The sequence below is a fragment of the Glycine max genome, chromosome 11 (assembly GCF_000004515.6).
Source record: "Glycine max cultivar Williams 82 chromosome 11, Glycine_max_v4.0, whole genome shotgun sequence".
In the NCBI taxonomy this organism is placed as follows: domain Eukaryota; kingdom Viridiplantae; phylum Streptophyta; class Magnoliopsida; order Fabales; family Fabaceae; genus Glycine; species Glycine max.
Window position 1 is genome coordinate 16,736,787 of NC_038247.2, and position 14,149 is coordinate 16,750,935.

Here is a 14,149-nt window from a genome sequence, read left to right on the forward strand (position 1 = left end):
TGACGTCGGTAAGGGAGGGTGTCCCGCGATCCGTGCCTGTGAGGAAGTGAGTCAAAGGTGCGCGTTTTCGAGACAAAGCGTTGGTGAGAGAGGTCATCACTGCCGTGGATCTGTGAATAAACGCCGGTGACGTTGCACCATTTGGTGGCTGCCCCGGTGAGGGCAAGAAGCGAGTCTTCATGTGTCTGGCTATGCAAATGCTTATTCCACCATTGGAGGATAAGGTGGTTCCATAAAGTGCCATAGTTGGAAGTGTTATCCTTGGAAGTGAAAAATCGAAACAGTGTGGAAGAAGAAGCAGAGATCAGCATAGAGAACAAACACATGTGGCAATGCCAATGTGGGCATAATAAATCTTTGATTGAAAGAAAAAATGAACGAGACAGTGAAAAAAAATGGAGATGAATACTCTAATACCATAATAAACTTCAAGATAGAGAGATGGAAAGAAAAAAAAAATGAATATTACTTTAGGTAATGCTTAAAATGAACAAAAATGAACTTTTACATTAATACATTAAATCTTATATAACTAAACTTGTTATTAACTAAACTAATAACTAATTTGTAACTGACTAAACTAATCTATATCTCTAATAATATAGTATATACCAATGCCACTGAAAGGGAAGATCCAAAAACACTCAGAGAATATGATAGCAAGAGAAAAAGAAAACGAGAGATTGCAAAACAAACACTAACCAAAATATATAGTGGCCTACTTGTCTTTTTCCTTGAGTGAAACCCAAGATTTGTTAATTGCCAAACTAATGATTTTCTGAGTCAAGATCTCAGTAATACTCTAGCCAGAAAAAGCTTGAAAGGACTAACCCAGATTTTCCTTTCCAGACAAAAAGCTTTTAGACACCACCTTTATGCTTCTCTTCCTCGAGTTTGATTGAAGTTAAAGACAGAAGAGAATAGGGACCCATTGAACAGTAGAACTATAGAAACTCACCTTTTGAATCCTTAGAATAAAGTAGTCTTACACGTGAATCTATTCAAGTAGTCCACACATTTTTGGAACAAATTTGTCTAACATAAGATTCTTATTGTCGTTTTAATTGATGCTTTCTACAAATTCAATAAATCATGTAGTGCCAATATAGAACCAATGTATAAAATATGTTCTTAACTTCAAATGTGAAAGTTCTCTGCACACCCGCCACTCCAATACCACCCTCTAGACTATAAGCATTAAAATGTCAATTTGGTTTCCAACAAGGAAATTTTAAAAAAAAATCTTGACTAGAAGCATCCCTTTTAAAAGGGTTCATAAAATTAGCTTTTTACCAACCTTTTTCTAGCTTTGAGAATTAAATATGATCGTATAAGATATGTTACATTTTGATGTTAAGCAAAACGCATCCAATGTCAAAATCAAGGTCACATTCTTGACAATTGCCATCAGCTCCAATGCCAAGAGATGGGTTTGAAAACGACCTGCACTTATTTTTTTATGCACCTTTTGCCCTTGAAGGTGCAAGCTAGGTAGTAAGCAGTAACCAATAATTTGAAGCAAGGAAAAGGAAGGGTGCAAAAGGAAGATGTTGTATCAGGAGTAACAGCAGAATCTGCAATCATTTCATTTCAGGATAGCAGTCCCTCTCTATCCAGCACAATATATTCAAGGAAATGGACCACTGGGACCACACCTGCTCCTTTTGCATTGTGTCAATTCTCAAAATAATTTTACTTTGTAAGCTTAAGGAAATGTCACATGGACCTACCAAGATATATACAATCATGTTGAATTCAAACTAAAGCTGAAAAACCAGCAGTTTTTCAGGTGTGTCTAACATCTGAAACTTGAATTTTTCAACAGCTGCTAGATGCTGTGTCTGAAAATGGTTTGGATTGGATTATAACCCGAGCTCCTGAAGCAAGCCTGTTGAGTAAAAATCATTTTTCAGTTTATATTGTTGAAAGCTGTAAGAATATAAATGAATAGTTTTAAGAGCCTTAAGAAACAAGTTAGAGAGAACACTTAACTTTCTTCAATTTTGATCACCTCCTCCTCTTCTTTAAATGAGTCTATCCTCTTGGATTGTTTTTTCCCCGTCAAAGGTTCTGTGATCCTTTTGCTGCTACCATTAGATGTTACAGGGGATATGCCTGAGCCATCAATTCTATCTGATGAGTTCCGTGGTACGTCAGAGACAGGAGATCTCATGGATTCACTTCGGGGATGCTTGGTCAATGAAGCCTTAATTGATCGAGGAATGCATTTTGAATGTCCTGAGGATGATTCCTCTTTGTCTTCTTGTGGTTTCTGGTCTTTAAATGTCCTGCACATTTGTGTGTTGACTTTATTACAAATGAAGCATTGGCCTAGATGTGACAACTACCATGTCCCTATCAGATGTCAATCAAAACAAATTACGAAACTCTAAAACATCAATCCAAGAAGCCGACCACTACAGTTCTTGATCCCAAGTCATTTTCTAGTGGCATGTTATGAAGATAAACTCCAAGGATGTCATTTCATAACAAAGAAAGAGAACAAACAGTAATGAAGTTCCAATAACATATGATGAATGGATTCTCTTTATTATTTCACAGATTATCAGTCCAACCTTTTTTTTCTGAAGATGTTTAATATTTCAATGATTCCTATTTTTATACTGCGTACAAGCTTTACAAAACAGCAACGGAGGCCTTCCTTAGGACCTTTGAAGCCACTATTTCCATGAGACATCTCATACAGCCACAAATAGACATATGAACAAACATGAAAGAAATTCTGTTTATATTAACAATCAATTGAAAAACAACACATTGAAAATATAGATTTTGTAATCATTTTATTGAATAAATGAAGTAATCAGGGGTACATAAGATGTTCAGGTGAATATTTTTAATAAAACAAATGTTAGGTGATATTTTCAAAATTTGACAGATAAAATCATGTATTTGGGAGAGATAATTTAACTCAAACTGGAAAAGAATTTCAGATTTGACAGAAACTCAATTAGCCTTATATGACCAGATTCAAGCATTATCACCTTTGGACTGCTGCATAACTAATCTGGCTTTTCAGCCTAAACTGGCAAAATCACCATTTAAAATCTAAAGAATGACCACATCCCAATTATTAGTCCTATTATATTACTACATCAGACCTGAAGGAACCCATATGCTATTTCCTCAGCTTTGCATAAGTGGTAGGTTGAGACTAGTACATTTCTCACACAAATAAGAAAACCAGCAAGTGCAAGTGCAACTCTTACCCATTCTAATTTGTAATGTTGAAAGGGAAATTTGAAACCAAAACTTACCTCTCATCATTGTAGGAAGAAGAGCGTTTCAGAACATTGTGTCCATCTCCCTCCTTCAGTTTAGTCTCAACTAAGCTTCCACTAAAATATTCTTTGTCTTCCAATCTGAGACTCATCAGCTTTGGATTCTCGGCTAAGCAATCAAACTCCCCCAACACAAAAGAAGTTGAGAACAGCGGGGAAGGAAATTTTGAACTGGAAAACCTGGGCTTATAGGAAGGAATAAGGCCAAAACTATGGTTTTTCACTGATATTGAGCCACATGAGATCAGTTGCATCAGCAAATTTGAAGCTTTCATCCTCGTGTTGGTCGGCATATGCATGCCCTCCTCCTCCAGAATCCTAAAGCTGTTCACTTTACTAGCATCAGCTCTAATCAGAGACTCCAAAGTTTCAGCCTTCCCCACAAAAGATGAGGAACTTGACGTTGAGGGCGGAGGAGAAACGGCATCCCTACAGATTCGTGGAGTATCTTTCACTCGTGGAGCTTCAGCTTGACGAATTTCATGACATTCGGATTCTAACAAGCCATCCTCCGTTGATACACCCCTTGTGCAAGTTTTCTGAGCTCTGGATCTGCTGGCATTTTCTTCTGTCTGAGTTGAAGCATCTGCCAATCCATCAGTTTTATAAATTTTGTACTCTGTCAATGCCAAGCTTAGAGCATCACTCTTTTCAGCTCTAGACTCTGGAGAAACATCAGAGGAACCGGTGTGCGGATCTTGGGAAAGCTCGTCATCTTGGGAGATTCTCGTCTCTTTTCCGTTCATGCTAGAAGAGGATGAGCCTTCATCCAGGCTCCGAGAAGAAGCTGGCCCCGGCAACAGCTTCACACTTTGTGTTTTAACATTGCTAATGGGACTAAAACGATCTGTTAAGCAAAATTCACCAAGACTAAGGTTACAGGCATTCTATATCATTCAGGAATCAGGACCTAACAATTTATTACTTGCAAAAGATATTTACCTGAATTTGATTCATCAAAGAGCTCAGAACCCTTGAGAACATATTCATTTCCATGAGCTGGTAGAATTATATCATCTTCACATAGATCATGCCACACAAATCCACTCTTGTAGCTCCTAAATTACAAGAGCAAATACCATAGTGAAAACCATATGTGATAATCTAGTCCTAGTCTGAAACAACACAAAACTAAACAATATTGATTGTTTTATCTGAAATTACAATTTTTATGCTGCATTGACTTCTATAGAATTTAAGCAGGAAACAAGCGACAAGATAAAGGAACAAAACCAATCAAGTCTTTTTTTCTCCCCTTCTCTCTATTTTTTCTCTTTTCCTCAACATACAAATTGAACACATGGAAATAGAAAATGCTAAAAACCTGCTCACCTCTTGCAAGACCATGAATACAAGGAAGCCATACCTCTACCTCTCAACACATTAAGTCTATCAATCACATCTGCAAACAAAAAACAATCCCTCAAAATCCACAAACCACAAAGGAAAACAACAAAAAACAACACCCCCTCCCTCCCCCACCCAAATAAGGGGAAAAAAAATGTTTTGTCTTCAAATTATTCGATCTACCTCTCAAGTATAGTCCATCTGGTGAAGAAAGTGGGACCTCCATGAAATGAGGGTGCTCTAGCTGCCGGTTTCGACAAAGATAGTAAATCACGGGTACCTTCAAACTCTGGTGGTATTTTGGTGACTTCTCTGTCCACACTTTGGCCCTCTCAGGACTCACTTGCCGGTTGTACTTCTTCTTCATCCTCGCTTCCATTCCCACATGCAAAAAAAAAACACACACACACACAAACACACCACCCCTAAAACTTCAATCTTTCACGATTCCTCAACTTCAAAACCCTGTCAAAGAGAACCCCATTTCCCCATTAGCTTCATTCCGTGCAAAAACGCAACTGGGTCGGTAAGAAGAAGATTTTCAGATTTTCCACCACCATCACTGAAACTGCACGAAATCAGATCTAACTAGCTGGTAACACCAACATGCGTATAAAAACTGGAATCTTTAACAACATACATGCAAAAAGACAATACCTTGGAAAAAAGAAACTGAATTAGAAGCTGGGAGAGTGAAAAATACAAAGTGAAACGAAAGCGATGGAAGAGAGAGAGAGAGAGAGAGAGAGAGAGTGGAAGGGGATGAAACAGAGACGAGAGTGGGTCAAGGAAGTGAGTTTGAGAAGCTGAGTACTTATTTTATGGTGATGTTTTTGGCCGATTTGATGGAATTGTTTGATGTTGTTGAGAGTTCAGATGTTTGTGTTTGTGCTGTGTTGTGTTCGGTTGTCTGACTTTGTTGTTCTTTCCACCTTTTATAATAGAATTAACTTTCGTGTTCTGTCCTTTCTCGAACTACCATATTTGCCCTTCAAATCATGCACGGTAAAATTCAAAGATTAATTAATTAAATCAGAAAATGCAAATTTCTTAAAACAACCTGTATCATTGATTTATTTCAAACAGTTATCAATTAATTTTGGGAGCTGTAAAGTGTAAAGTAAGCCAATAATTTACTGTCACCCACTATTTTAGGTTATACGTTGTGCAGAAGCTTTTCTTTTGTTCTTACATTTCTGTTTAAAAATCTTGTGTTTTTGGACTTTCAGATGTCTCTGTGTCTGGCAAAATATTACTCCTATAGTACGTGGTTGGATTATCGGTCCCAACGTATGTTTTCGTTAACTTCCGTTTCTAATAATCATCACACAATTTATATTTTGTAGTGAATGTGTGTCGGATTTGGTACTATCACATTTCAACAAGCAAAACAAATATACTCATAATATCATAAGTTGCATGAAAACAGTGACATGGCTTCATAGGAGCCGGGGGCAACCATGGTTCCCCCAAGTTATTTTCTTCCCTTTTAATAAGTTTGAAAAAAAAATATAAATGAAACTATAAATAATTATAAGTATATTTATATAATTATTTGGTTCCCTCAATATTTTTGGGCAAGATCCGCCACTACTTGGAAATGATAATTATTGATGGATGGTTTATATTAATAATTTATTTGTGTATAATATGTACAATTTGTTGTGGTATTGTTCGATGGTCTTTATATGATATCTAAGTTTTCTTTTATATATATATATGTATGTATATAAAAGAATAAAAAAAATGATGTGTATTATAAGTAGGGCTACTCATGTTCGATAGTGCACTTATTAATTGTAAGAATTACTATATTATTTTAAATCTGAATAAGTTCATTAAAAATATTCAAAGCAATTGCCCTCGAAGAAACACTTGACCAAAACTTATGAAAGTAGCTTTACTTTTAAAGTTTAATGATCTTGGAAGTGAATGTTTTAAAAGGAACAAGCAAATATGATTAGGAAGTATGGCATGGTCATGTGTGAAATATTCATATATCATTACAGTTTATGAACAATGATTTAAATGTCATAACATATTTTTTTCCTGCTGCCCTCTCCTTTTTAAAAAGGGGGATTTCTTTTCTGGAGTAATAGAGATACTGGGGACCTCTCAACGGGGCCAACTCAAACTTGCAATTAGGAATCATGGTAATGGAAATTACATGATACCAAATTTAAATAGAGTCAAATATCATATAACCAGGTATATTTTTTTATTCACATATTTTACTCATTTAAAATATTATTTTATTTTTAAGTAAAACATTCTTATATGAAATATTTAATGTCATTTTACATAAAGGAAAGATTAAAATGAGCAAAGTCAAAAAATTAAAATGAGAAGTTTATAAAATCTAAACTTATACTTGCAATTTGAAATGAAAAAACAATGAGGGTATACGTATACTCTCTCCTTCACGAAGGGTTATACTAAGTAGAGATGTTATAAATCGATCCAATATAATAAAAAACGAAAAAATCAATCCATAAAACTAAAAATCAAATGGATTAAAAAAATTAAAAAATTAATTTTTTTTATTAAATTAGATTGGATTTCGGATTCGATTTTTAAAATCGATCAAATTCAATCCAAACCGAACATGTATATGTGTATATATTTTTATTCATAAATTTATAATATAAGTTATATTTATAATTTTTATTTCGTATATATTTCTAAAATTATTAGATAACTTATATTTATTCATTGTAAAATATATTTAACTAAAGATAATTTTTATTACCTATTTGAATTAAGATGCATAATATAATTAGTTATTAGTTGTATAAATTATTTTTTATGTAGTATATATACTTAAAAAGTTATCTATTATTATATATCTTATGATATATTTAATATTTTTTTCAATAAAATAAAAATAATATTAAAATCAAAAACCAATAAAATACAAACTGTTTTAAATTGTATCAGATCAAAATTATAATTTTAAAGCAAACTGATTGGATGATGATTTAAAAAAATTACAATGATTTGATAAATGATTTTTTCATTAAAATCAATTGAATCTAATTGGCATACACCCTTACACTACTCCATAACAACTTCTTCACTTTTTGTTACACTTTGCACGCAATTATTTTTCCCTTAGGCAATTATTTTCCCTTCCCTCACCTACTTCGTAGCACGTTTTAATTTTCCCCTTGGCAACTCACGTTAATGGTGCGAAATGAAAGGTATTAAAGGCATCTCTGAAAGTTCAGCTTTTAAAACCAACATTGACTCTTAATATCTTACTACGTCTATTTGGTTGAGGTCCCTTAAATAAGTTGTTAAATTGTGCTGAAGCCTAAATAAATAAGCAAAACGGAATTGGTCAAAATTAAAATGATGGTGATGATTCACATAATCAGATGAAAATGGATGTGATACCTTATTTCCCACTAACGAGTAACGATGTAACTGCTTCACCTAGCTTCCCAGGGTAGGTTTATTCTAATGTATGTGTTAGGTAATCAATACTCCCACAAACAAAATTACTCATACTCACAAAGGATTATGAGAATAAAACAAAGATTACACCGTAGGAAAGATAATAATAAATACAAAAATTTAACGTGATTCGGCACCTCTTGTCTACGTTCACGAAATCGTCTCAAAAAGTATTTTATTATCACAAAAATGATTATAAGATTGTAACTCACCCCAAATAGTGTATCACTCTACAAACTCAAGTATTTCACTCAATGATTACAAAAAATGATAACACTCGCATACAAAGACATTTTTTTCTCAACAAAGTGACTTTGTTTCGTAATCTCTCTTCTCACACACTCTCTCTTCATGTGTTGTGTTTCTCCACTAATTCTCTTCTCTATTTATAGTGAAGATTGTCATCAACTATAATAAATAAACTCTCTTGGAAGTTGAAACAAAAACAACTTTCAATGCATCCATTCAACTAAGGTTCATCTAGTAAAATACAATCTTTCACTTTGCATTTAAGTCACCTAAACCTTAGTGATAAAAATTCAATTCTCAATATGCATGCACTTTATCTTTTGGCTTGAAACTCTACAATTCTCTCCCTCAAGCCAAAAGAGAAATATCCTTCAATCAATTTGAAAGTGAATAAACTCTCCTTCTAATAGAAGTATCTCCCAACACTTCCACAATATTAGAAAACTTCACTTTCTTCTTCACTTTATTATCATGGTTCCTCTTCAAGACTTGACCATCCAAATAACAAAGGTTACCTTTATTTTTCTGTCCTTGCAACACCAAGTGTATCCCTTTGTACACTTTACATCCCCACTTTGAACCAACATACTTGTACCCTTGTGATGTCCTCTCCTCCATAGAAATCATATTTACAACATCAAAAGGTACAAATCTTACATTTGAGAAAGTTCGAATAGCACCATTATGGAGCTTTATCCTCACACTCCCTATGCATTCAACCTTCAATTTTCCACCATTCCCTAACTTGAAATGACAAAATTGTCCATCGGTTTTTAAAGTATTAAACATCTTTCGATCTCTGGAAATGTGCTTTGAGACAACATAATTCATCACCCATTTTGTTTTAGCAACCTCATCGTTTATTGTCAAAAACACACCATCTTCATCCTCAACACTTTTTATTACAATAGCTTGGGAGTTGGTGTCACCTTTGTTCATATCTCTTAATTTTTTTCAAGTCCTCCTTCATTTGTTTGCACTTCACTTGCATATGATCATTCTCACCACAATAGTAACATTGAATGTTACTCATATCTCGTTGCGGACGCGATTGCAATTTTGATCTTCCTCTTGGACTATCATGTCTCCTTGAATGATTCCCCCCTCACTCAGACTCCACCATAGCTATTGTATTATGTTCATCATCAACATTTTCAGTTCTCATCATTCTCTCATTTTCTCTAAGAGCGACAGTGATCTCATCCAAATTCAAAGTTGATCTTCCCACAAGTAGCGTTTGAACCAAAACTTTGAAGGACCTTGGTAGTGAGGCCAACAACAACAGTGTCTGCTCCTCATTAGAGAATTTATCATCTTTATTCAACAGTTGACTTACTAGTTGATTGAACTTGTTGATGTGGTCATGAAGATCTCCCTCATCTCCATTTTGAGTTGATACAACTCCATCTTTAAACAGAGACGATTGGTTAGCGACTTTGATGCATAAATATTCTCGAGCTTCTCCCACAAGGCCTTTGGTGTTGTCTCCTTCAACACGTTGTGTTTTATCTCGGGAGCAAGGGCTAACCGAATCTTGCTCACAACCCTCCTTTGGATCTTAGTCCACTCGGTTTCATTTATAAAAGTCGGTCTTTCATCTTCTAATGCCTGATCAAGACCTTGGTGCACCAAAAGGTCTTGAATAGTACTCTGCCAAATCATAAAATTTATTTTTCCATCAAACAACGGTATCTCGAACCTTTGTATGCTCCTGACCATAGTTGTGATACCATTATTGGGTAATCAACACTCCCACAAACAAAATTATCCACACCCACAAAGGATCGTGAGAACACAACAAAGATTACATTATAGAAAAAATAATAACAAACACAAGAATTTAATGTGGTTCAGCATCTCTTGCTTACGTCCACGGAACCGTCTCAAAAAGTATTTCACTATCACAAAAATGATTACAAGATTGTAACTCACCCCAAATAGTGTATCACTCTACAAACCCGAGTACCCCACTCAATGATTACAAGAAATGATAACATTCTCACACAAAGACACTTTTTTCTCAATAAAGTGACTTTGTTTCACAATCTCTCTTCTCACACACTCTCTCTTTATGTGTTGTGTTTTTCCACTAATTCTCTTCTCTACTTATAGTGAAGATTGTCACCAACTATAATAAATAAGTTTTCTTGAAAGTTGAAACAAAAATAACTTTCAATGCATTCATTCAACTAAGGTTCATCTAGTAAAATATAATGTTTCACTTTATATTTAAACCACCTAAACCTTAGTGATAAAAATCTAATTCTCATTATATATGTAACTTATCTTTTGGCTTGAATAATGACTATAGCCTTGAGAAGGCATGTTCATGTGTACTTGAGTGTAAACTTGTTGAATGATGTTCAACCAGCTGTCTACACATAATGCCATTTGTCATCAACGATCTTAAAAGGGTTCCCGCCAAACAAGAGGCTCATGATAGATACAATTAGTTGATCTTATTGCTAATAATTTTTTGCACATTCTGTTCCATTTGTTGGTTTAAGGCATTAACACAAGGACTCTAGATACCTGATACCAATTTACTTTCAGTTCAGAAAGTAATTCAGTTAGCTGATTTGCAAAAAATGGGTTCCTTCTAAATAATTTTACTTGGATGAAGTACTAAATTAAATACGTACTTCCTTTATTCATATTAATAATATTTATTTATATTTAATTATATTGTTATTAAATATTTTTTTAAAAATGTTGTTAAAGATGATATGTCTAATAATAATGTACCATTGTTGTGCATTGTGCACCTTCATGTCCAGCACTTAGACTATGTCAAGCACTGCTTGCATTCAAATTCATTCAGATTAATCTACCCTCATACAGACACGTATATGATGTGTCTTTAATTTTTATTAAAGGCTAACTACAAACTTGTCTAACATGATGGTGAATTGAAATGAGGTCAGGTTATATAATAAAGTATCAAAATCCCATTATAAAACTCTCATCTTAATCGAGACCCACAAATCAATTCAAACAATTATTCCCTTCAAGTAGCCCACTTTTCTTACGGGGGCATAAAATTGGCCACACACAACTACATCATTTATAAGGTTTTTAAAAAAAAAACTCCTAGTATTTTATTTCAGCACTCAACAGTGAACAGCCTATAGGTGAGAGTCATTATATCCTAGTATGTGTATACACTTGTTTCCATTATAATTCATAGCAGCTACTCATGATCAAGGCAACCAAACCTTGTTTGGATATCACAGCAAATTAATAATAACTTCTGGCGGATTATAGAGATTGAAGAACTTCACAAAAAGACTGACTTATTTGTCAAGTGATCACGAAACAAAGAGTTATATTTTGTGCTTATAAGTGCCACAAAATACTGACACATGTTAGTGGAGCTGTAAAGTATATTCCTCATCTTCCTTGGAGTTCATAAACAAAAAGAAGGAATTATGAGTATTTTGGAAACAGATTTCATCTGTCTAAAAAAGAAAGAGAAACGCACTCCTACAACACTTATGCACGATTGCCCAATTGTCAGTTTTTGAGTTCAAGGCTTCAAGTAATCACTTAATTTAAAAATCAAACACTTAGTTGAGAGAAAAGAAAAAAAAACATTTAAAAAACAGTTTCATGAATTTCATCGAATTTCATCGAATTTAAACATTTAAAAAAATCGTTACTCTATGTGGATAGATTCATCGAATTTCATCCATCAAGCATTTTTTTATCTCCTCTCTAACCTTAGCAATATATATATATATATATCCACCTTGTTACATTAATTGTTTTGGATTAGCTTTTTTCCTCCCCCCTTCTAATTCTCGAAAATTCTTTGCTATTGATATTTTTCCGAATTCAATTTTTCCTTTTGCTTCATGGGGGTATCTTTGAATTCCAAAGTCTTTCTCTCTGACAAAGATCTGAAAGGAGGCAACAACATGGATCCAAAAATGGGTTTATTGGTATACAAATTCAAGGAGATAAAGATCATCATCACCAAGAGGAGTAAAAGCAATGCAACAATATCGTAGTTAGAAAGTGGATGTGAACAAGTAAATAGGGGGTATTGTTTCTGAGAGAAAAAATAGCTAGAAGAAATAGGGTAGTTCGAGAAAAAAAAAATTAAAAAGTAAAATGGGAGGTATAAAAGTAAAATAGGGAGGTAGAAATAATAATTGTCTAACGGGCTGCACAAAAGAAGCCCAAACTTAATTTGGTCTTCTAATTTGATGTGTTAAGATTTTTTTAGTTTTCCTATTGTTTGAGAAATTCACTTTTCATTGTAATTTTTTTACTTTAGTTAATGATTTTTTGGTTCAAAAAATAGTTAGATTTCATAGTTTTTCATATGAGTGAATCTTATAAGATGATTTTTAACTTTTGAATAAAAAAATTTAAAATCATACCCTAAAATGAACAACATCATTATTTCTGAATGTGAACTTTAACTCAAATTTGAGAGTTAAAATGACCAAAATATTATTTTAAAAGATAAACAACTAAAGAAAAATATTTTACTAAAAAGATGAAGGACCAAACATATTATAGTTGAATATATGTATTTTCAATTAGAATGTTCAAATAATGAAAAGCACAGTTGTTATAATTCCTTAATTAACATAATTATGCATTTTTGAATTAAAAAAATAAAAAAAAAATCATTTATATTTTAACCAAAAAGAAAAGTGAATGAAGTGCTACCATGTGGCATTTATTTATGTTGTAAAACTTAATTTATATATATATATATATATATATATATATATATATAATTGATTAATATTTTTTATTTCAAGATATATAATATAAAGTTATTTTAAAATAAGTTTTATGCTTCTTTTATTTTATGATTTAACTATGCATGTATTAATTTTGGTATATTGCATAGTAAATAAGGTTGGCTTGGTCTTATTACATATATTATAAGGTCTTTATCAATCAAGTTCAAATTTAAATACATAACTAGTATGCAATCCATGCATACGCATGGGTCGTCTGATCGTATGATTAGTGATTTAGTATTTTTTTTTTTTTTGCAAGACAGATATAAAAGGAATTGCAGTGTTGAAGCAACAAAAACTTAATATTGATAATAAAATTGGTATTCAAACTACAAAACATTATTCATAAAATTAACAAAATACAAATAAAATTTAGTCACTATAACTACAATTCTAGTTTTTCTGATAAATTCTTAATCTTTTTTAAGACATCACTCAAATTTCAGATCTCATCGAAAACTTACAGCAGCTTGCCAAACAAAAGCTTATGACAATCTTCCAAATTTTATCATAACGACAGTAGTAAAATGAAACTTCATCTCCATAGATAAAATCGTTGTCCGCGAGAAACTGGTACCAAGGTTGAATAATGTATTTGTCACCAATGCTAGTGTCGAGGACTATGTCATTCCATTGCAGAGGAAGATCAAATCTTCTTTGAATTGTCATATACAAAAGTCAAGTATGTTTTCACCACCAGTGAGTGAAATAAAACTAACCCGTGCTATGCAAGTTGATATTCCTTCTCTGATTATTTTTGGTTGTTTCCAGCTAGCATGTTCAGTAAAGAATCCCCATCAATGACATCAACTATATGTAAACAATTGCAAATAAATGAAACAAATTCAAAAGAAATTTGATCTTCAAATATCATTCAAGGTTGACAATAAAATAGAGAAACATGAATTCAATCTCAAACACAAATTTTTCATAAATGCCACTATTTTTTTTTACCTTACTGCTCATAAAAAAAATAATTTTCCTTTCGATGATTTTTCTAAGCAACAATCTGCCCTCCATAAAGAAGAACTTGAA

At 33.0% G+C, this 14,149-nt stretch overlaps 1 protein-coding gene across 5 annotated transcripts; it reads right to left on the reverse strand.

Moving 5' to 3' along the window:
* Window positions 1-1,555: 1,555 nt before the first annotated feature.
* Window positions 1,556-5,572, reverse strand: LOC100802920 (protein SOSEKI 2). 5 transcript variants are annotated; one of them, XM_006591043.4, is made up of 7 exons: window positions 5,307-5,572; window positions 4,833-5,114; window positions 4,635-4,704; window positions 4,245-4,360; window positions 3,279-4,149; window positions 1,992-2,288; window positions 1,556-1,888 (listed from the first exon to the last, which is right to left on the reverse strand). In XM_006591043.4, exons 2-7 carry the CDS (start codon window positions 5,026-5,028, stop codon window positions 1,819-1,821), a joined length of 1,620 nt encoding a protein of 539 aa, XP_006591106.1. In that variant the 5' UTR covers window positions 5,029-5,114; window positions 5,307-5,572; the 3' UTR covers window positions 1,556-1,818. The 5 variants fall into 5 exon arrangements, with proteins under 5 accessions (XP_006591106.1, XP_006591105.1, XP_006591104.1 ...); XM_006591042.4 differs by having other exon boundaries at window positions 4,833-5,211; XM_006591041.4 differs by having other exon boundaries at window positions 4,833-5,217.
* Window positions 5,573-14,149: the final 8,577 nt, after the last annotated feature.

Excerpts from the sequence above, each read along its gene's own strand:
- LOC100802920 (XM_006591043.4), bottom strand. The coding sequence starts at position 5,028 with ATGGAAGCGAGGATGAAGAAGAAGTACAACCGGCAAGTGAGTCCTGAG. Across the intron at positions 4,705-4,832 it reads AGATGGACTATACTTGAGAG|ATGTGATTGATAGACTTAAT; the intron begins GTAGATCGAATA and ends TTTTGTTTGCAG. Across the intron at positions 4,361-4,634 it reads TATTCATGGTCTTGCAAGAG|GAGCTACAAGAGTGGATTTG; the intron begins GTGAGCAGGTTT and ends CTTGTAATTTAG.